The following is a 21,423-nucleotide window of genomic DNA, read 5'->3' on the forward strand; positions in this document are numbered from 1 at the left end:
TTGTGGGACCGATTGTGTTAATCCTACTGTCAATGTCTGTCAGGCAGGTGTTCCACAAAGAGCTTCCCCATGCAGTGTCCTTCAGATCCAGCTCTCATTGTGCCCTGGCTAAGAGCTGGAGTTCCCACCACACCCTCTGGTACCCAGGGAAATGATCCTGTACTTACAAGATGTGCTTTTATTTCCTCCTACAGATAAATCTCCAGAAAGTGCTTCTAGAAAATGACCCTCGCTCATCTATAGAAACACTTTCTTGGAACGCCACCCTATTCGATATCTATTACAGTTTTGACTTTGGGGAGGGATGGGCGAACGATGTGCCAACAATGTCATTCGGTGTGAAAGAACAGCTTGAACATAATACCCGGTCACTTACACCTCCAGTCTATCATCATCTCCTGCTTCCGTCTCCGCCAGGGGGGTCATCAAATTACCCCAAGGTCCATCAGCTCTCACTGTACTGTCACTGTAATGTTGTCTGTCACCGTCTCTCTGTAGATGGAGGGGTAATACACTGAATCATCCAAATAGAGAAATGGGTCTCTGTCAGCGTCTCCGTTTGTTGGAGTGTGTTTTGGCTCACTAAGAGATTGCGTACAAGTGGTTTTAATGCTGAGTAGGATTATGAGTTGGATTAGTTTTGACATAACTTGTTTTGAAGACCAGACACATACATGAGATCACATATAGTGTGGCAGATGAATAAGCTACTACATGTTTTGTACATGTAGAGATAAGTCCTCTACAATCCATCTGGTGGCTGGAACTTGTAGGACCAACAGATGGTGAATAATGTTAATAATAATAAGCCTTTTCAATTTCCTCACTATGTGTGGCAGGAAAGTTCTGATTTAGAAATGTTTTACTTTTGATTTAAACACCCCAAACACCCAATATTGTTGTACATAAACAATCATAATAATGTTTAAAGTCTAGCAACTATTCTACCCTCACCCTGCCCCACTTACGAGACCACACTGTTCAAGATTTAATCATAAACTGATTTTATCGTTGCAGCTTTGTCTCCATGGGAACGGGAGTAACAAATGGTCTTGGAAAGGCCCTTTTCCCATCTGTTGTGTATTGGGGCAGTGTGGGTCGACTTTCTTTTGTCCAACCTTTCCTTCCTTCTGCCCGTTTTTTTTAACTTACAATGCAGGCAGAGGGAACACAATGAAGTGAGAGGCTCTTGGAGATGGAGGAGCACACATTGTAATGTGGGCGTAGGCGTGTGTCTTGGCAGCAGTGGAGTGGATGGACAGACGGACGGACGGACGGACGGGGGGGTTGGTGGGTGTTGCTCCATTTCATGTTGACTCTGTTCATCTGCAGTCAGAGGGCAACCAGGGATTGAGACGGTGGAAAGACTAATGAAGATGGGTCATGTGGAGAGATGGAGAAAAGGAAGGGTGCTGATGAGAGAGACTGTCCTTTCCTCAAACTCTGTAAGACACTGCATACCTGTATATGCATTGGGCCCGTTGGCAATCTGCATTGCTCAATGAAGCATCAGTGTAGCATCGCTCAGCATAGACACTATACACGTACTGTATAGGGTCTAGTTCAGTCACATTCAGTCTGGGTCTACATTGGCATCCATCACTTAGTTTGAGCCCATTAGCGACTCGCTGGAGGAGAGTGGTAGAGAGCCTGTGAGACTCGGCCTGGTCTAACTCCGTTTCTCACTCAGGACAAAGCTGCTTTTAAACTTCGTTTAATTTCCAGGGTGACTATGACACTTCTGGAGAGCCCTCTGGAAAGTCTATTATAGCTGGTCCAGGAAGGGGGACCAATTTTAGCTCCCCGGAGTAGGAGCAGTAACAGAGGTAACCTACCCCTCTGAGGGGATGGGGATGGGACTACTGCTTTAGAGAGAACTGTTAGAGGCTGTTAAGTCTCTTTCCTCCTCAGAGGGCCCAGTGGTGCTTCCATGTTTCTGTTCTAATCCTGTTCTGTATATCCTCCTGCTCTACTCTTAGAAAGTGCCTAGGAGTGGAGAGGTGAGAGAAGGGAGAGCAGAGAGCTATAAATAGATTCAGGAGTTGATCTCATTAGCCTTTGGTCTCCCCGGCCTATCATCATGACTGAACCCACCTGAGAGTTGGCCCGCTCGGCTCTGTGTCATGTGATAGGAGAGGAAATGAAGTGCAACCCTGGGGAAGGAATGGGAGCCATGAATAATGAACAAATTCATCAGGATGGCTTTCATGGCTTCTGGTCTAAGAGGTACATGGATATAGTGACCAGAACCCTTCAACTCCTTCTATCCACACACACAGTGCAGAACTCACTGTAGTGCCCTTACTTGCCGGTACCACTGTCAGCATTGTTGCCCTCTTGTGTGCAATAACGTTAACCTTTTAAAATGTTCTTGGAATGTTGAATACTCCAGGCCACAATGACAAGTGATCGAACTGTGACACTGTTAGTGTATTTTAAAACACTCAGGTTCCACTGGCATTGCTGTGACTCACTCCTGCATTCATATTATCCCTCATGTTTATTCATCAACACACATTCATTCTGTTGAACCCAGAAGCATGTATAGCATTACGCTGTGTGTGTGCGCAGTCCCGGGTGGTACTCTCTCCATGCATGTCTACACACACAATGCCATTTGTGCCAGCGCCATAATTTCCCTGTTGATGTGGGATGTGGCGGGCTGCTCCATGGTAATGCAGAGAAGAGCCTCGGCCTCGTCTCAGATTAGATTTAGCGCTCCCTCACAGAGACCTGAGCAATCATCCAGCCTGCCCTGCCACTGATAGGGCCAGCTCCCTGGTGTCAGAGCCTGATGTCCTCTCTGTCTCTCTGTCTGAGCAGGGTAACGTGTTACTGGCTCAGGCTTAATGTAATAGAATTCCAGACATGTCAAAGTTCGAGCTTGCCCAGCAGGCTGCATGAGAACATACACATTTGAATAGATTATCTCTGCACAGGGTGGATATGATGGCAATGAGGATGACCTTTCATGTCCACAAGAATGAACAAGTGATGCAGAGTGGCTAGACTGACTTGCAAAAGACAGATTTGTAAGGCGGTTTGGGAATTGCCTCACGATAGAATATTATCACAATACTTACTGTAGGTGTCGATACGATATGTATTGCGATTTTCACAATTAATATGTACAGTGCATTCAGAATGTATTCAGATCCCTTGACATTTTACACATTTTGTTACGTTACTGCCTTATTCTAAAATTGATTAAATTGTATTTTTTCCTCATTCCTAACACAATAACCCGTAATGACAGAGCAAAAACAGGTTTTATACATTTTTGCAAATTGATTAAAAATAAAACACTGATAGACCCTTTACTCAGTACTTTGTTGAAGCACCTTTGGCAGTGATTACACCCTCGTCTTCTTGGGTATGACGCTACAAGCTTGGCACACCTGTATTTGGGGAGTTTCTCTCATTTTTTTCTGTTGATCCTCTCAAGCTTTGTCATGTTGGATGGGGAGTGTTGCTGCACAGCTATTTTCAGGTCTCTCCACAGATGTTCGATCGGGTTCAAGTCTGGGCTCTGGCTGGGCCACTCAAGGACATTGATACTTGTCCCGAAGCCACTCCTGCGTTGTCTTGGCTGTGTGCTTAAGATTTTTGTCCTGTTGAAGGTGAACCTTCGCCCCAGTCTGAGTCCTGAGCGCTATGGAGCAGGTTTTCATCAAGGATCTCTCTGTACTTTGCGCTGTTCATATTTCCCTCGATCCTGACTAGTCTCCCAGTCCCTGACGCTGAAAAACATCCCCACAGCATGATGCTACAACCACCATGCTTCACTGTAGGGATGGTGCCAGGTTTCTTCCAGACGTGACGCTTGGTATTCAGGCCAAAGAGTTCAATCTTGGTTTCATTAGACCAGACAAACTTGTTTTTCATGGTCTGTGAGTCTTTAGGTTGCTTTTAGCAAACTCCAAGCAGGCTGTCGTGCCTTTTACTGAGGAGTGGCTTCGCCTGGCCATAAAGGCCTGATTGGTGGAGTGCTGCAGAGATGGTTGTCCTTCTGGAAGGTTCTCCCATCTCCACAGAGGAACTCTGGAGGCAGTGGTGGAAAAAGTACCACATTTTCATACTTGAGTAAAAGTGAAGATACCTTAAAAGAAAATTACTCAAGTAAAAGTGAAAGTCATCCAGTGAAATACTACTTGAGTAAAAGTATAAATTATTTAAAATTCCTTATATTAAGCAAACCAGATGGCACAATTTGTCTTGTTTTTTTAATTTACAGATCGCCAGGGGCACAGTACAACACTCATACGTAATTTACAAATGAAGCATTTGTGTTTAGTGAGTCCGCCAGATCAGAGGCAGTAGGGATGACCATGGATGTTTTCTTGATAAGTGTTTGAATTAGACAATTTTCCTGTCCTGCTAAGCATTCAAAATGTAACGAGTACTTTTGGGTGTCGGAAATTGTAAGGAGTCAAAAGTACATTATTTTCTTTAGGGATGTAGTGGAGTAAAAGTTGTCCAAGATATAAATAGTAAAGTACAGATACCCCCAAAAACGACGTAAATTCTTTGCGCTATGGATCCCTTTTACGGGATCATTTTCCTAAACAACCGCTGAATTGCAGGGCGCAAAATATTACAAAAAATATTTATAATCATGCATTCACAAGTGAAATATACCAAAACACAGCTTAGTTTGTTGTTAATCCACCTATCGTGTCAGATTTTGAAAATATGCTTTACAGAGAAAGAAATCCAAGCTTTTGTGAGTGTATCAATCAATGCTAGAACAGCTAGCCCCAAATTAGCATGGTCAGAAAAGCAATAAAATTAATCGCTTACCTTTGATAATCTTCAGATGTTTGCACTCACGAGACTCCCAGTTACACAATAAATGTTATTTTTGTTCGATAAATATTACTTTTATAACAAAAAAACGCCATTTGGGTTGCGCGTTATGTTCAGAAAACCAAAGCCTCGTTCCGTTCGACGAAAATTCCCAAAAGTATCCGTAATGGTCATAGAAACATGTCAAATGTTTTTTATAATCAATCCTCAGGTTGTTTTTAACAAACATAATCGATAATATTTAAACCGGACCGTAACCTAATCAATAAGAGAGAAAAAGAAAATGGAGTGCTACCCTCTCGCGCGCAGGAACTAATCTGAGAACACCTGACTACTTTTGAAAAATCTCGCTCATTTTTCAAAATAAAAGCCTGAAACTATGTCTAAAGCCTGGTCACAGCCTGAGGAAGCCATTGGAGAAGGAATCTGGTTGATACCCCTTTAAATGGAAGAAAGATGGGCCAGGAAACACAGATTATTCTTTAAAAAATATCACTTCCGGTTTAGATTTTCTCAGGTTTTCGCCTGCAGAATCAGTTTTGTTATACTCACAGACAATATTTTGACAGTTTTGGACACTTTGGAGTGTTTTCTGTCTTAATCTGTAAATGATATGCATATTCTACGATCTGGACCTGAGAAATAGTCCGTTTACCTTGGGAACGTTATTTAAAAAAATATATATATATATCTGACCCCTAGCGGCAAGAGGTTTTAAGTAGTACTTTCAAGTATTTTCACTTTAGTACTTTACACCACTTTCTGGAGGTATGTCAGAGTGACCATTGGGTTCTTTGTCACCTCCCTGGCCAAGGCCCTTCTCCCCCGATTGCTCAGTTTGGCCGGGTGGCCAGCTCTAGGAAGACTCTTGGTGGTTCTAAACTTCTTCCATTTTTAAGAATGATGTAGGCCACTGTGTTCTTGGATTTTCAATGCTGCAGACATTTTTTGGTACCCTTCCCCGGATCTGTGCCTCGACACAATCCTGTCTTGGAGCTCTACGGACAATTCCTTCGACCTCATGGCTTGGTTTTTGCTCTGACATGCACTGTGGTCAACTGTGGGACCTTTATATAGACAGGTGTGTGCCTTTCCAAATCATGTTCAATCAATTGAATTTACCACAGGTGGACTCCATTCAAGTAGAAACATCTCAAGGATGATTAATGGAAACAGGATGCACCTGAGCTCCATTTCGAGTCTCCTAGCAAAGGGTCTGAATAATTATGTAAATAAGTTATTTCTGTTTTTAATTTCAGAAATGTGCAAAAATGTCAAACCTGTTTTCACTTTGTCATTATGGAGGGTTGTGTGTAGATTGAGGAAAAATATTAATTTAATCCATTTTAGAATAAGGCTGTAACATAACAAAATGTTGAAAAAGTCAAGGGGTCTGAATACTTTCCAAATGCACTGTATTGCGGTTTGTTTTTGTTTCAATTTGATGTTCCAAACATATTGCTCACTATATTTCTGCTGCAGAGAGAGCATGAGAAAATTGTTTTGATCAGTCATGGAAATAAAAGTGCTGAAAACATGTTGGCTCACTATTTAAAAAGATGGAGAACAAGCTATAGGATGACAAATACTGTAGTTTTGTCACAGGTACAGCTGACCAGCGTTAGCTAATGCTACCTACCTACCGAGTTAAAGTATCGATATATAATATTGCAATATGTAACTGTATGGATTTTTCCTCTTACTATTGGTAGGTGACTTGACTTGATATGGTTGCTACTGCGAGCGAGGGAGTGTTTTTGTGTTAGATGTGTGGCTGTGATTATATAAAGGACTCTTCGGGCCGACTCCTTTAGATTTTATGCACCATGCTTGTTATGTCGAAGGTTCTTTGAAAGTCCCCACTTCAGGCATTCCTTTCCTCTTTTTTGATTTTAATGAAAAACATGTGCAAATCTCAGACAGAATGGCACAGCAAGAGAAGAAAAAAGTCTGTTCCTCTTCAGATACTGCTGTTTTGAAGCTCCAGTCTCTCGTAAAGTAGGCCAATGGCATGGTGGGGAGTGTTTGTGTAGTGGGCGGTGGTAGTCTTTGTGGTAGTCTTTGTAGGGTAAAATTATGGTATATTCTTCGTACTGTCGGCCAGGGGAGGATAGCTAGTCTGTGTAGGATTTTGATTCTAATTTAGATAATTTTGTATACATTTTGTAAACTGTAGTCACTTGGCAAAGTAGAGCTGTTTAGCAGACCCATTCTGAGCCTGTGAGGCCACATGAAAGGACCCCTGCCACCCCCCCCCCCCCCCCTTCTCCAGCTGAATTTCAGAAAGGGTTGTTAGTGACTAAGTCTAGTCCACATGAACATTCCAGACAGACTCTCCTTATTATATTACCTGCCCATTTAATATCAGTCACCACCACTGGGCTGGGTAGAGCTGATCCCCATTTGAAGGGACTGTGTGCTGGGATCTGTCTGCCAGGTGTGGTGATGGTGGTGTAATCTCTCGTGGACGGAGGGTTTTCGTTGTTGATTATTTGGATGAATCAAGACTGGGTGAAGGTGGTGCTTAAACTGGTGTGTTGATTTTCAAGCCTGTGTTTGGATGATAAACGGTTTCCACTAGATTCCACAGCCACAAACTCAAAAATTCATAAAAACAAAAATGGCCTTTTTGGCCATTTTATAAACCACAGATGAAATTAGTGGAAGGGAGGGGTTTGGCCGAGAGTTTCCGTTTGCGAGGGAGGAGACTTCGCTGCCTTCCTTTGCACAAAGGTAATCACAATTGTTAACGGCATTCCCCCCAGAAGTTAAACAGGAAATGACAAACTTTCTCAATATAATTTTACTTCTGGCTAACCGAGATTAGTTGTGGTGTGCTTGTGGCGTGGTGAGGTGGTTGTGTGTGTATAGTGGTCCGGCACTTCTCAATGGAACTGGTTTAGTTGGTGTCATGTCTCCTTTGGACCTGTGTGTAGGTGTTTGCGTGGGTGGTAATGTTTGTTGGATCATCAGTTGGGTGGTAGTGTTTTGGATGTGGTGTGTGCGCGCGTGCGCACAGAGGGCAGTCGTGTCCTTTACTGCAGCTTGTTAACTCGCTGATGCACAGGCCCAGTTAATGGGGCGTCTCGGCAGAAGTGGCCCTGCATCTTTTCCTACTGCCTAAAGTAAATCTTAGCTTTCCTCTGGCCACCATGCTCCATCCTCATGTCTATCCTCCTGTCTGAAACACTTCATCCGCACTGGGTTCACAAGCTGAGTGAAAAACACATTTTATTTTCCCTACTTGGAGGAAGTATTTTTAGTGTGTTCTTCTTAGAGCGTCTCACTACTGCATGGACATGAAAAAGTTCAGCCTCAATAACAGAACCTCAGATGCAGACTCCAGTTGCAAGAGGAGTATCATTTGTTTTCATGCTTGAAAAGCCAGGGCACTGAATGTTTATTTTTCAGATATTGCAAAGATGGTTCGCCGTCATGCTGTGACATGAAAGTCATGATTAGATTTTTGGAGTTCTAGGAATAGTGTTTCCGCTCTTTTTCTTATCAACACATTAAAAACAAAGGAAGGGAAACCAAGCCATGTTTCTTAGTTATTTACTTGGAGGCCATGTTTCTTAGTTATTTACTTACTAATTCATAGTAGCAGCTTGAAGCCATATGTTTTTTTCTTTCTTTTTCCCCCACTCTCAACCCCTTCACACATGTACGTACATTTGCGGTCTATTATTTAAACATTGCACCTCAGGACTCGACGGCTAAAATTGCATGTTAATTTTGAACAGCAATAACTTTCCATTCTCATATCTGTGCTGCACGCTGCCTCTGTTCCCAAGGCGAACGACTGTCCAGCATTTCTATAACGTTTGTCTTGCTTAAATGGGTCCTGGGGAGTGTGACTTAATTAAAAGCTTAAATGATATTCCCTCCTAACTCACAGGATGAGTTTTTCCTGTGGCTACTGAGTTACACTCCACCAGCTCTCCTCTCTCTCCTCTGTTCATAGACAATCTGTTTTCTCCTTGGTGATTTGAAGTGTTTAACAGGGACTTCAGCACGTTTTGTGCAAGCTCCTTTGAATTGTGACCTCTGTCTAACCATTTCAACTGTCAAAAAGACTGCTCATTTTTAGATATAAGTTTTTGATTGAGGCCATTGATGTGTGGTTTTATAAAACTGTCTTTGATTCACCTTATAAAAGGAAACTCTTTCACTCCATGAGGATATTTTTCCAGTGAATGTATCATGAACCTCCAAGGACAGTTCTTCAGTGTGCCAAAACATCTCAATAGACCAGCTATTATTCTCAATACTGTTCAATTTCAGACTCTCGCTGAACGTTAACATTCGATACAACAGTCATCTGGTCAAATCTGGTCAAGATAAACAACTTTTGTGGGTTGCACAGGTAACTCACTATACTGGCCTAACATTAAACAGAAATATTTAGTGTGTCTTCTACCAATTCTCCATTAGGGTATGCAGGCTGTATATCAATATATTGATGTACTACAACAACAAATTGAAACAAATCATGTTTTGTTACAGCCCTATTCACCATGAGGCCTGCTGAAAGGTAGTGTTGATAGTTGGAGTACTCCGCTCTGAAATAGACTGGACCATCTCTCCTTAAGTACAGATGGTCACATTAATCTGTGATGCATTGCTTGGTCATGGAATATTCTAAACACGGTCTTGTATAAACTTTAATTTACAATCCAAAATGGGTAAATAAGGTTTGAGCCCTCTGTCAAAGGACCAGTCAACTTTAACCTTTGACCTTTACTCACCCCCTAACTATAATGCCCCTGAAAACACTATGCACTTCTACATTGGAGGAAGATGTATTGGGGCAGTGTCAGTTACTTAACTTGTGTTGAGTCAAGGGGAAACTATACATAAGGGCAACTTATCACTTGACTGTCCAGTGTTCCAAAGCACAACACAAATCAAATCAACTTTTATTGGTCACATACACATGGTTAGCAGATGTTAATGCGAGTGTAGCGAAATGCTTGTGCTTCTAGTTCCGACCGTGCAGTAATATCTAACAAGTAATCTAACAATATGAGATGAGTAATGTAGGGTATGTAAACATTATATAAAGTGACTAGTGAAACATTTATTAATGTTTGGGTGGACCATTTCAGCTTGTCCGTGATGTGTACACCGAGGAACTAAAAATGTTCCACCTTCTCCACTACTGTCCCGTCGATGTGGATAGGGGGGTGCTCCCTGTGCTGTTTCCTGAAGTCCACGATCATCCTTTGTTTTGTTGATGTTGAGTGTGAGGTTATTTTCCTGACACCACACTCTGAGGGCCCTCACCTCCTCCCTATAGGCAGACTCGTCGTTGTTGGTAATCAAGCCTACCACTGTCGTGTCTACAAACTTGATGATTGAGTTGGAGTCGTGCATGGCCACGCAGTCATGGGTGAACAGGGAGTACAGGGGAGTGCTGAGAACGCACCCTTGTGGGGCCCCAGTGTTGCGTATCAGCGGGATGGAGATGTTGTTTCGTTCCCTCACCACCTGGGGTGGCCCGTCAAAGTCCACTGGTGATGTAGAAGAGTCCCATCTGCTGAGTTGTCAGGTGCTCGGCCGTATTGATCTGGCTGTAATTGATTATGATAGTCTGAAGATAAGGCTTCTATTAAACTGTGGCTGGGCTTTTGCAGGGCCCTGTAATTGCATATGCATGCCGTCCCTGTGCTTATCTCTCTGCTTTCTCCCAGCACCATACAGCTCTGTCAGCTTAAAGACCTCGGCAGCAGGCCGAGTTATGCCTCCAAGGACACTCCTCATCAACACCAGAGACTGACAGCCTCTGCAGCAGTTGTGCTACAACACTGTACACTTTTTACACACCGATCCACTCCATAAACTACACTGGTGCTCCTGCTGCTAGGGGTAAAGGGATGTCCTGTACTCCGCTTAAACTTAAATAAATCCAGTGGGTTTGGTTACACAACATGCTAACAGATTGGGTGCGTGTGTGTGTGGCTGCCAGTGGGCTCCCACCCTCATCCCCAAACCATTGACCACCACTAATCGCAACACATCGGAACACTTATGGTTTACCCGCAACTATACACACAACAGTTACTAAATACTTTGGCCAGAGTTTAGTTTTTGTTTGGTTGCTGCGGTTATTGTCATTAAAATGGCAACTTTTTATCACCCAAGTCTTATCTAAACCAGTTGTTCTTGTCAGCACTATTAAATCCATTACTGTAAGCTGTTTTCAGAACAACACAGGCAGGCAGTTTACTGTGCTGAGAGTGATAAGCCCTGTCAGACAGTGCAGAGAGGAATTTGGTGTCTTGTCCGGAATGGGCTGGTATGTGATATGTGGATAAATGAGTGTGCTGTAGAGGGCCGTATAAGGTTTCATAAACACATAGTTTATCTGGCAGGTGGACGGCTGCAGCGGTTTGGTGCTGCCTGGCCTCTCCAGGTGCTGCCGGAGTGAAGGAGAAGTTCTGTCAAAGTTTTATGTCACATGCGCCGAATACAACAGGTGTAGACCTTACAGTGAAACGCTTACTTACAAGCCCTTAACAAACAATGCTTTAAGAAGTGAAGAATAAAAATAAGTGTTAAGCAAAAAATTAAAAGTAACAAATAATTAAACGGCAGCAGTAAAATAACAAGCAAGGCTATATACAAGGGTACCGGTACAGAGTCACTGTCCGGGGGCACCGGTTAGTCGAGGTAATTGAGGTAATATGTACATATAGAGTTAAAGTGACTATGCATAGATTATAAACAGAGAGTAGCAGCAGCGTAAAAGAGAGGTCTGGGTAGCCCTTTGATTAGCTGTAAAAAGAACAAAATGCATGTCCGCTCACTGTGTATGGCTCCCAAACCATTACTTTATCTCCGGTAATACATTCATGTTTTGACTGGCATGCTCATCTAAATTAAAGTTTGCCTGTCTGGGTGTTGGTGAATGGAGGGAGGTATGTATTTATTTGTATAAACTGGAATAAATGTAATTTGGTTAGATTTGGTTGTTTGTGCTAATCTGAGAGGTTTATAATCTGGAGTTTGGTTCTGGATTAGAGCTAAAGGCTAGAGCTGCCGCTTTCAGGGAGCGGAACTCTAACCCGGAATCTTATAAGAAATCCCGCTATGCCCTCCTACAAACCATCAAACAGGAAAAGCGTCAATAAAGGACTAAGATCGAATCGTACAACACGGATCTGACGCTCGTCGGATGTGGCAGGGCTTACAAACTATTACAGACTACAAAGGGACGCACAGCCGAGAGCTGCCCGGTGACACGAGCCTACCAGATGAGCGAAACTACTTCTATGCTCGCTTCGAGGCAAATGACACTGAAACATGCATGAGAGCACCAGCTGTTCTAGAAGACTGTGATCACGCTGTCTGCAGCCGATGTAAGACCTTTAAACAGGTCAACATTCACAAGCATGCGAGCATGCGCTGACCAACTGGCAAGTGTCTTCACTGAGTCCGAAACTGTAATACCAACATGTTTTAAGCAGACCACCATAATGCCTGTGCCCAAGAACACTAAGGTAACCTGCCTAAATGACTACCGAACCGTACGTCTGTAGCCATGAAGTGCTTTGAAAGGCTGGTTATGGCTCAAATCAACACCGTTATCCCAGAAACCCTAGACCCACTCTAATTTGCATACCGCCCCAACAGATCCACAGATGTTGCAATCTCTATTGCACTCCACACTGCCCTTTCCCACCAGTACAAAAGGAACACCTATGTGAGAATACTATTCATTGACTACAGCTCAGCGTTCAACACCATAGTGCCCTCAAAGCTCATTAATAAGCTAAGGACCCTGGGACTAAACACCTCCCACTGCAACTGCCGCCCCCGGGTGGTAAGGGTAGGTAACAACACATCCGCCACGCTTATCCTCAACACAGGGGCCCCTCAGGGGTGCGTGCTCAGTCCCCTTCTGTACTCTCTGTTCACTCATGACTGCACAGCCAGGCACGACTCCAACACCATCATTAAGTTTGCCGATGACACAACAGTGGTAGGCCTGATCACCGACAACGACGAGAAAGCCTATAGGGAGGAGGTCAGAGACCTGGCTGTGTGGTGCCAGGACAACAACCTCTCCCTCAATGTGATCAAGACAAAGGAGATGATTGTGGACTACAGGAAAAAGAGGACCGAGCACGTCCCTATTCTCATCGACGGTGCTGCAGTGGAGCAGGTTGAGAGCTTCAAGTTCCTTGTTGTCCACATCACCAACAAACTAACATGGTCCAAGCACACCAAGACAGTCGTGAAGAGGGCACGACAAACCTATTCCCACTTAGGAGACTGAAAAGATTTGGAATGGGTCCTCAGATCCTCAAAAGGTTCTGCAGCTGCACCATCGAGAGTATCCTGACTGGTTGCATCACTGCCTGGCATGGCAACTGCTCGGCCTTCGACCGCAAGGCACTACAGAGCGTAGTGCGAACGGACCTGTACATCACTGGGGCCAAGCTTCCTGCCATCCAGGACCTCTATACCAGGCGGTGTCAGAGGAAGGCCCTACAAATTGTCAAAGACTCCAGCCACCCTAGTCATAGACTGTTCTCTCTGCTACCGCACAGCAAGTGGTACCAGAGTGCCAAGTCTCTAGGTCCGAGAGGCTTCTAAACAGCTTCTACCCCCAAGCCATAAGACTCCTGAACACCTAATGAAATGGCTACCCAGACTATTTGCATTGCCCCTGCACATTGACTCTGTACTGGTACCCCCCCTGTATATAGTCTCACTATTGTTATTTTACTGCTGTTCTTTAATTACTTGTTGCTTTTATTTCTTATTCTTATCTGTGTTTTTTTTTTAAACTGCATTGTTGGTTTGGGGCTTGTAAGTAAGCATTTCATTAGGGTCTACACCTGTTGTATTTGGCACATGTGACTAATAAATTTGAATAACAACCCACTTGAGCAGACTGGAAGGAGAGCGTAAGAAATAAAGATGAGAGGATGGTAGATGAGAGAGAGAAATGACTCCGGAAAGAGATGACGGAAAAGAGGAACCAACAACGAGTAGGATGAGCAGAAGGTGTATTATTCTGGCAGACTGAATGGCAGAACAGACCCATCTGCCGTATTGGCCCAGCCCGCCTGACCATTATTAAGGGAAACTGCCTGTTAGCGCCAGCTGCCAGCCCAGTGCAGCGTGGCCTGGCTCTCTTTCTCTCTGCCCCCTCCACCAACTCCCTCAGCCCCGGCCCTCAGAGCAGCAGCTGAGACAGGGTGTGGCTCCCAAGACATTCTCTAAACCTGGAGGAGACGTTTATATTCCAGCGCAGAATGTAAATAAGGTGGGAAATCATTTCTGGGAGATGCTGTTTTTAACTTGTTCCTCTACTGGCAAGTATGTATTTCAATGTTTAAGTTTATTATAAAATAATTTAAAGAGGTTAAATCTTGGTGGTTTCTAGAAAAAGTATCCATTGGCTGAACTCTGTACTAATCGAATGATTCTATTGCGCTTCACTTGGGAAATGAATATAAAAAATGGAGGCTGTGAATCACTTTAGATGTGTTGAGTCAAAAACATTGTTCCAGATCCATACCTGTCTTTACTCTTTCCACATCCGCAGCTCTAATCACCAAACGTATTCCCTCCCTGAGCTCATAACTCCTTCTGGAATAGAGAACCTTTCACCTCACTTTGTTCCCATTATGCCCGCCTCTCCAATTTGTCTCCAGACGTTGTTGGGCTTTTTGTAACACCTAATTGTGTCTACAGTCTGAAGACGCCACACCTTGTGATAAGTGCATTCCCACAAGGTAAACATGGCAGGGCTCGAGTAGAACGAACAAACAACCCAACAAACATGCAGTTATTTCGGAGCCTGTTGCTCTGCATCCCAATGAGGCTGATGGATTAGCGCTCCGCTCCAGTAATGGGCTGAGAGGCGGAGTGCCAGAAGTCCCATTCTGCTTTTATCAGTGGCTCGCTGCTTCTCACATTTGTAATGGCGTCTGGGCCGGCTGTTTTCCACATTTTCCTTATCTAAACTTCTTTGGTGTGCAACTGCAGTAAATGGCCTGCTTCCCCACAAACGACTAGTTAAAGTTTACCGCCGGAACGTGGACGCCAGATTAGATGGAGACAATAAGGCTCTTATGTTTGGTTCACAAATGCATACACAGGGCTAAAATAACCCAGGGGGCTAGGCTTTTAGTCGTGGTGGATTGGGTTTATGTTTGTGTGTGTTTGTGTCCATTTGTAAGTTTGCGCGCCTTTCCAAGAGTGCGGTGTGTTCTTGCTGGATGTGTGTGTGTGCGCTCTGCTTGGTCAGAGTCCTCTCTGACTTCTACTGAAGGGTCAGGGGTCGTCTCTGAGCTAATTGGGTTCGCCTCGCTCTGGTCATGACATTCTGGGGTCACACTGCTTTCAAATGTCAGCCTCCAGCCGTGTTCCATGCCAGCCAGGCCTGAGAGCAGCAGAGCATCAATGCCACAGCCTCTCTACCCATTCAACCATCTCTGCAGTAGCACTTCAAATGCCAAGGACAGTCTGGGTGGAGTGAAGAGCGGAAACATCTTTTGAGAACCATTCATGAATTCACCTTTGTATACAATGACCGTACATTTCTCACATCCCAACTAAAGTCAGCGGTGAGTGTTATAGAATTAGAAGGACATTGCTATTGCAGTTTGTAAGCTCTGCAGTTAATAAGTTGTATTGTAAAGGCCCTAAAGTGAACTCGCTTCTGATGTAGCGGAGGAGATAGCTGGGGTCTTTCTGAATGGTGGATGACCTGGAAAGGGCTGTAACATTCCGCTGCGTCAGTAGCTCTGTGATGTAGTACTCTAGGACAGTGTGGTGTGATAAAGGGTGTTTGAGTGTAATCACAGACCGGCCATAGCGTACGGCAGCAGTCAGTCAGAGACTACGCATGGCAGAAGCCTAAAACCCCTAATTGATTCCATAGTCATGTTTTGAGTTAACATTTACTTGATGGCGTGCTGCTGTGCGTTGGCTTCCAAAACATTCCACACTCTTCCAACTCTTGCCTAGCAGCAGTGTGGTTTGGCACGAACCGTCAAGACTTCAACCACAACCCATTATCTGATTTTTATCAGTGTCAAACTCTCAGGCTTAAACCATTTCTCAGACCTCTATTGAATTCTAAGGCCGCAGCGTTGGAGAATTCTTAACCGTAATTTCCAGGCTAATGAAGCACTGTAAAGCGGATGGGCGATCTTAAGCAGCAATCACTTTGGCTGAATCAATCCTGGCTGCTTTGTTCACGCTTCCCTTTTACTTGGTGTTGATGTGATTTAAGAGCTGCCTTAATGGACCCTGCGGCTCTCTGTTGAAGCCATATCTACATATCCCCCCCCTCCACCTCCCTCAAGTCTTTGATCGAAGCCCACCGTTCTCAGGCTGTTATCTAGGCTCACACACAATGGGGCCCTCAGCGCTCCAGGTTTTCTTCCCTTCTTTATTTGGCTTCCTCTCTCCCTATCTCTTCCCTCTCCATCTCTGGAAGGGACAATGGGCTCTGTGGAGCCGCTCATGCTTTTATGATGTCAGCATTTTATTCCGTTTTCATCCCGCTCTCTCATGGGTTCACGCTCTGTTCTTATTCACACACATACTCACTCTTCCCCTCTCCCCATCTCTTTGTTGGTGTTTGTGGTGGTGGGTCGGGCTCTGGGAGGCATCTCATTGTGAATCATGTAATCTGCTTTTTCTGGGTTATTGCCTCTCTCTATTTTCCGCTGTCTGTGTTCTGAGAGGGGGGATATTTGTGTTGACCTGCTTGGAGCTGACCTGTTTGCTGGGATTTAAATGGGAGCAAGAGAGGCTGAGCCCCCCCCCCCCCCCCCCCCCCCCAGAGTGGAGGAAGGGTGTTCTATTTCCCCTCTCCACTGCAGCGTCTAAACGGTACTGACGCTGCCAGCCAAGACAAAACGGCACAGTCACTATGTGGCCTGAAATACCCCAGCCTAAATGGTCAACTTGGTAATATTAGGGCCATACTGTAGCTGGGTCATGCTAGGCCTATTCATTCAGAATAGTCCTTCCTAGCCATGTCCCAGCCCTAGGCTTTGTCACAGCCAGGATGGACATATTGTACTATTTATTATTACATAGCCTGCCAAGATTCAGTCTGAAGTCATTCTTTGGTTTTCTAAAGCAGTGCCCTCGTTTGGTGTAGACATGTTATGATCCACCTAGAGTAATGTGTTAATGCTGTAGACATGTTATGATCCACCTACAGTAATGTGTTAATGCTGTAGACATGTTATGATCCACCTACAGTAATGTGTTAATGCTGTAGACATGTTATGATCCACCTACAGTAATGTGTTAATGCTGTAGACATGTTATGATCCACCTACAGTAATGTGTTAATGCTGTAGACATGTTATGATCCACCTACAGTAATGTGTTAATGCTGTAGACATGTTATGATCCACCTACAGTAATGTGTTAATGCTGTAGACATGTTATGATCCACCTACAGTAATGTGTTAATGCTGTAGACATGTTATGATCCACCTACAGTAATGTGTTAATGCTGTAGACATGACACGTCTAACTGGCAGGCTTTAGTTAGCTACAGTGATTTATACACTTCCATTCTCTCTAATGAAATCATTAATTGGCTATTCAGAACCCATCAGACTGCCATTAGGTTGAGCTCTGCTCCTTCACAAGGTCTGGGTGGGCGGTTCAGCACTCTCAACTGCGCTATCTCTCTGAACATTAAACCTTTTTCATTTTTGATTGCTGAGGGCCTCGTTTAGTCTTTCTGGTCCGGTCTGACAGTGCTCTAACTTCACACTTCCTGGCTCTGTCATACTTAGCTGGGGAGGGAGGGATTGATGCCCAGCCACACCGCCAGACTACCGTCTGCCATCACAGACTGCTCTGTCACTAGGAAAGGTGCAGGGTGCATACGGCAGGTTGACTCATCCACACTGTGTGTGTGTGTGTGTCCTGTTACATGTGTACACATATATTTAGCCCAGGACTAGAGGTGTTACTGTGTGATATTGATCATCTCCGTATCCGCAAGGACTGGACTGAGAGCGGAGGATTATTGGGACAGACGTGGCCAGTGCCCTGTTTAACCAGGTCTTTGTCTTAGACACTTTCTCTTACACAAGTGCACTATACACACTGTGTCCCAGCCCATCTTACTCAGTGAGGTCACGGCCTAGGCAGCAGCTGTGATCCTGCAGGTGACCTTGTTTCAAGCAGGGCCCCGCAGCGCTCCACTGCCCTCTGTCAGGTTGTTAGTGCAGCTTGTTCTCATTTAGTGTAGCTGTAATGCTGCGTTGTTAGGCCCTGCTGGAGTACACCAGGTTAGAGACTGTTCCACATGTGCCTCCCTCCCTCACTGGGTACTGTACTGTACAGGATCAGCCTGATATAATTTCTCCATGCTATTTTCCAACTGTGTGCCTTCTCCTTGACTTCTGTTCTGAACTAGTCCATGCACTTGTTGCAAGAAACTTCTCTACATTGCGACACTTCCTTTTTTCAACTTTCTGAGCTTTCTAGAGATGTTGTCAATGTGGGTCAGGTAGTTTCTCACTGACACTGAGCTCTGAGAGCAGATGAAGTGTGTCTGTATGGGTGTTTTGTGTTACAGTAACTCAGGGTGTGTTTACTGCAGTGCTGTCATCCAACCCCACCCCCCCCACCCCTGTTCTGGGTCAGACTCTCCATGAACTCAGCTGTAACTCATGAAAATAGCTGTATAAACAGTGATAGAGGGATTACATGTACTGTATTTACATGTAGCCTTCTAAATATAAATACTGTTTGATGATGAATACTGATGATCAAATTCATTGACTTAATGGAATCACAATTAGATGAATGGATTCTTATGTATATTTCCATGAATCCATAAGTCAGAATGAATTGGATGTTTCATCCTCCAAACTTTAACACACATGTCAAACTCATTCCACGGAAGGCTGAGTGTCTGTGGGTTTTCGCTCCTCCCTCGTACTTGATTGATTGAATTTAAAGTCACTAATTAAAGAACTCCCCTCACCTGGTTGTCTAGGTCTTAATTGAAAGGAAAAACCCAAAGACCCTAGGACCTCCATGGAATGAATTTGACCGCCCTGCTTTAACAGGCCATGTTGTCTGGCTTCTGACTTCACCCCGTCATGTATAATATGGATTTAAACTTGGAAAATATGTCTAGTGAGATCTATCTCTCTTCAACATCAAATGTGTTACTTTTCTGTTTACACTAGCCTGGGATGTGGTGTGGCCAAAAACCACATTCCTGCTTCTTGTGAGTGCAGCTATTAGCATACCGTAAATAGCATTAGTATATAAAAAAGTTCTCAACTAAACCATATTGCACAGTGTTGCACACTTGATTTAATGCAAGGATTCACAAATGGGTGGATACTTTAAAAGCAATAATGCTGTCTACTGGTATAAAGGTAATTATTGCATGTGCATGTGGTGTGGGAGAGCTGTTATCTTTGCAGTTTACCACTCAGAAGTGGTTATGTCTCCAACACTACCCCCAGAGCAGGTTTTCACAGGATTCCCCTTAGGAAAATGTGGTGCAGGACTTTTGACAGGCAACATTTGAATTTATCGGACATTTGAGAAATGTACCGGACCCATATTCATTGGGTGCGTAACCTGATTAAGGCGTCCACCCATGGTGCTCAGAATGACAGAAATTACATTTAGATTATGGTAATTCATATTAACAGAACATGCAAATCTACAATTCAACGATGTGCTGTCCTTCTTACCGAATTCTGATGTTCACTTTGAACATGTTAGAATAACTGTCCATTTACTTTTCCTCAGCCAACAAGACGAGTAACGAACAGCAAAATCCCTAGCCTATGTCAATCTACTATAGTAGAGAAGTTTAGGTTACCCATTCTGTTGGTCAGCTTGTGGAGAAAGAAATAACCTATTCCAAACAGACTCTGGGACAGTTGTGGGACGATAGATTCCAAATGCATACAACCAGTAGGCCTAGGCTACATAAAACAAACGTTAAAAAGCAATGAGTCTGATGCAACAGATCAAAATGTTTAGCTTAATGTTAATAACATATTATTTCTTCACATTATAAGCGCAGCAATGCGCACCAGGCAGTAATAATGTTCATTCCATAATGCAATTAGTGGGTTAACACCATTGTCAAAAGGACACTGAACATGCGAGCGGTTTCATGTAAAAATATCCATTAGAAATGTGCGAGGCGATCTAATAGGCTACTTTTGAAGCAAGGTAAGACATGCCTCATATGTATTAGAACGTTCAGGGTTCAAATAAGTATATGTTTTCAAAATGCATATTGCCTCCAGCTCATTGCAAAGTGTTGTGTGACGGTCTGATGAAGCCTGCCTTTCGTAATGCCACGTTCAAGACAACTTGAAAATAGAAAAAGCTCCAACTGGGGTCATTTTTTTGAACAGTCATCCAACTCGGAATTCCAAGATCACTGACGTCATGATTTGACCTTGTATTTTTCAGAGTTCCCAGTTGTATTGAAAGCACCACAAGACAGCAGCAGCACTTGCGCTGTCCTGACAGATTTTCCACTCACAGGCTCTGCTATATGCTATACGGGTGGGATGATAAATAAGATGCATAACGAATAAAATGTACACGCACCAATTTAATTCCACTAAATTATACAAAGTAACCTATAGACACATTTTTTTTATCTTTAAGCATGACCAGTCAAATGTTTTTACATGGACTGGTATTTCCATAAATAAATAGGCTGAAAAGCATTATTTTGTAATGGGATTTTTTCTTATTCTACCGGCGCCAATTTTATTTATTGACTTTTCTATTTTTGATAGGACAAAAGCCGGCTATTACTGGATAACGGAAACCTTGTCCCGGAGGTAGTGTGAGAAACATCTCTTAAAGAGAGATTTTAATCTAGATTTGTCCCTTGACAATTTTGAGCTACACAAGTATCTCTCCAGGACCTAGTTTGTGTTGTTGAAGTAGTGTAAAGAGGCCCCTTGCAAATGGAATGCCTTATCTCCCTAACATGTAGTGATGCTGATACACTGATGCTGCATCAGTGACGCTGGGATTAATGACTGTTTGTGTGTGTCTACACGTATTGGGTGATAATATTAATAATCCTATGTGTGTGTCTGTCTGCAGGTATTTGGTGACCTCTATCACTTCCGGCACCGTTCTGTGGAGAAGAGGTCTCTGTCGGATCACCGAGGGACGCACGTCCATCTACAAAAAGAGCCTCAGGTTAGACACCTTGGGAGGAGGTGTGAGTGTGTGTAGATGTTGGGTGGGTGAGTGTATCAAAGCAGAGGAGGAGGTTGAGAGTGAGTGTGCAGCTAGAGAGGGTGGAGGGATGTGAGTGTAGGGAAGGATGGGTTTTTATCAATAACATGACTTCACCAGCCGCAACAGAGGGTGGGGGTTGGATTGGGCTTGTTGAAAGATTATTAATTAATCTAGACTCATACTGTAATGCACCTCCCATTAACAACACAGACAGTGTGAGAGGTGAGAGGTGATGATGGGCAGTATGTGAAAGAGGTTGAGAGTCACTGTACTGTAGCTAGGTTGGATGGGTTAATTTATATTCCATAACATGACTGGAGGAGCTGCAGGTACTTCACCACCTGTGGAGCGGCCATTAGGTAGACAGCGGGGGCG

General features: G+C 43.9%; 1 protein-coding gene across 2 annotated transcripts in view; it reads left to right on the forward strand.

Moving 5' to 3' along the window:
• The window catches only part of furina (furin (paired basic amino acid cleaving enzyme) a), a 94,760-nt gene that overhangs the window by 32,220 nt on the left and 41,117 nt on the right, over nucleotides 1-21,423 (forward strand). For both annotated transcript variants that reach the window (XM_071401801.1, XM_071401800.1), the window contains exon 3: nucleotides 20,908-21,006. In XM_071401801.1, the coding sequence (XP_071257902.1) occupies nucleotides 20,908-21,006 (99 nt within the window). The remainder of the gene's footprint in view (nucleotides 1-20,907; nucleotides 21,007-21,423) is intronic.

The sequence above is a fragment of the Salvelinus alpinus genome, chromosome 5, assembly GCF_045679555.1.
Source record: "Salvelinus alpinus chromosome 5, SLU_Salpinus.1, whole genome shotgun sequence".
Classification (NCBI taxonomy): domain Eukaryota; kingdom Metazoa; phylum Chordata; class Actinopteri; order Salmoniformes; family Salmonidae; genus Salvelinus; species Salvelinus alpinus.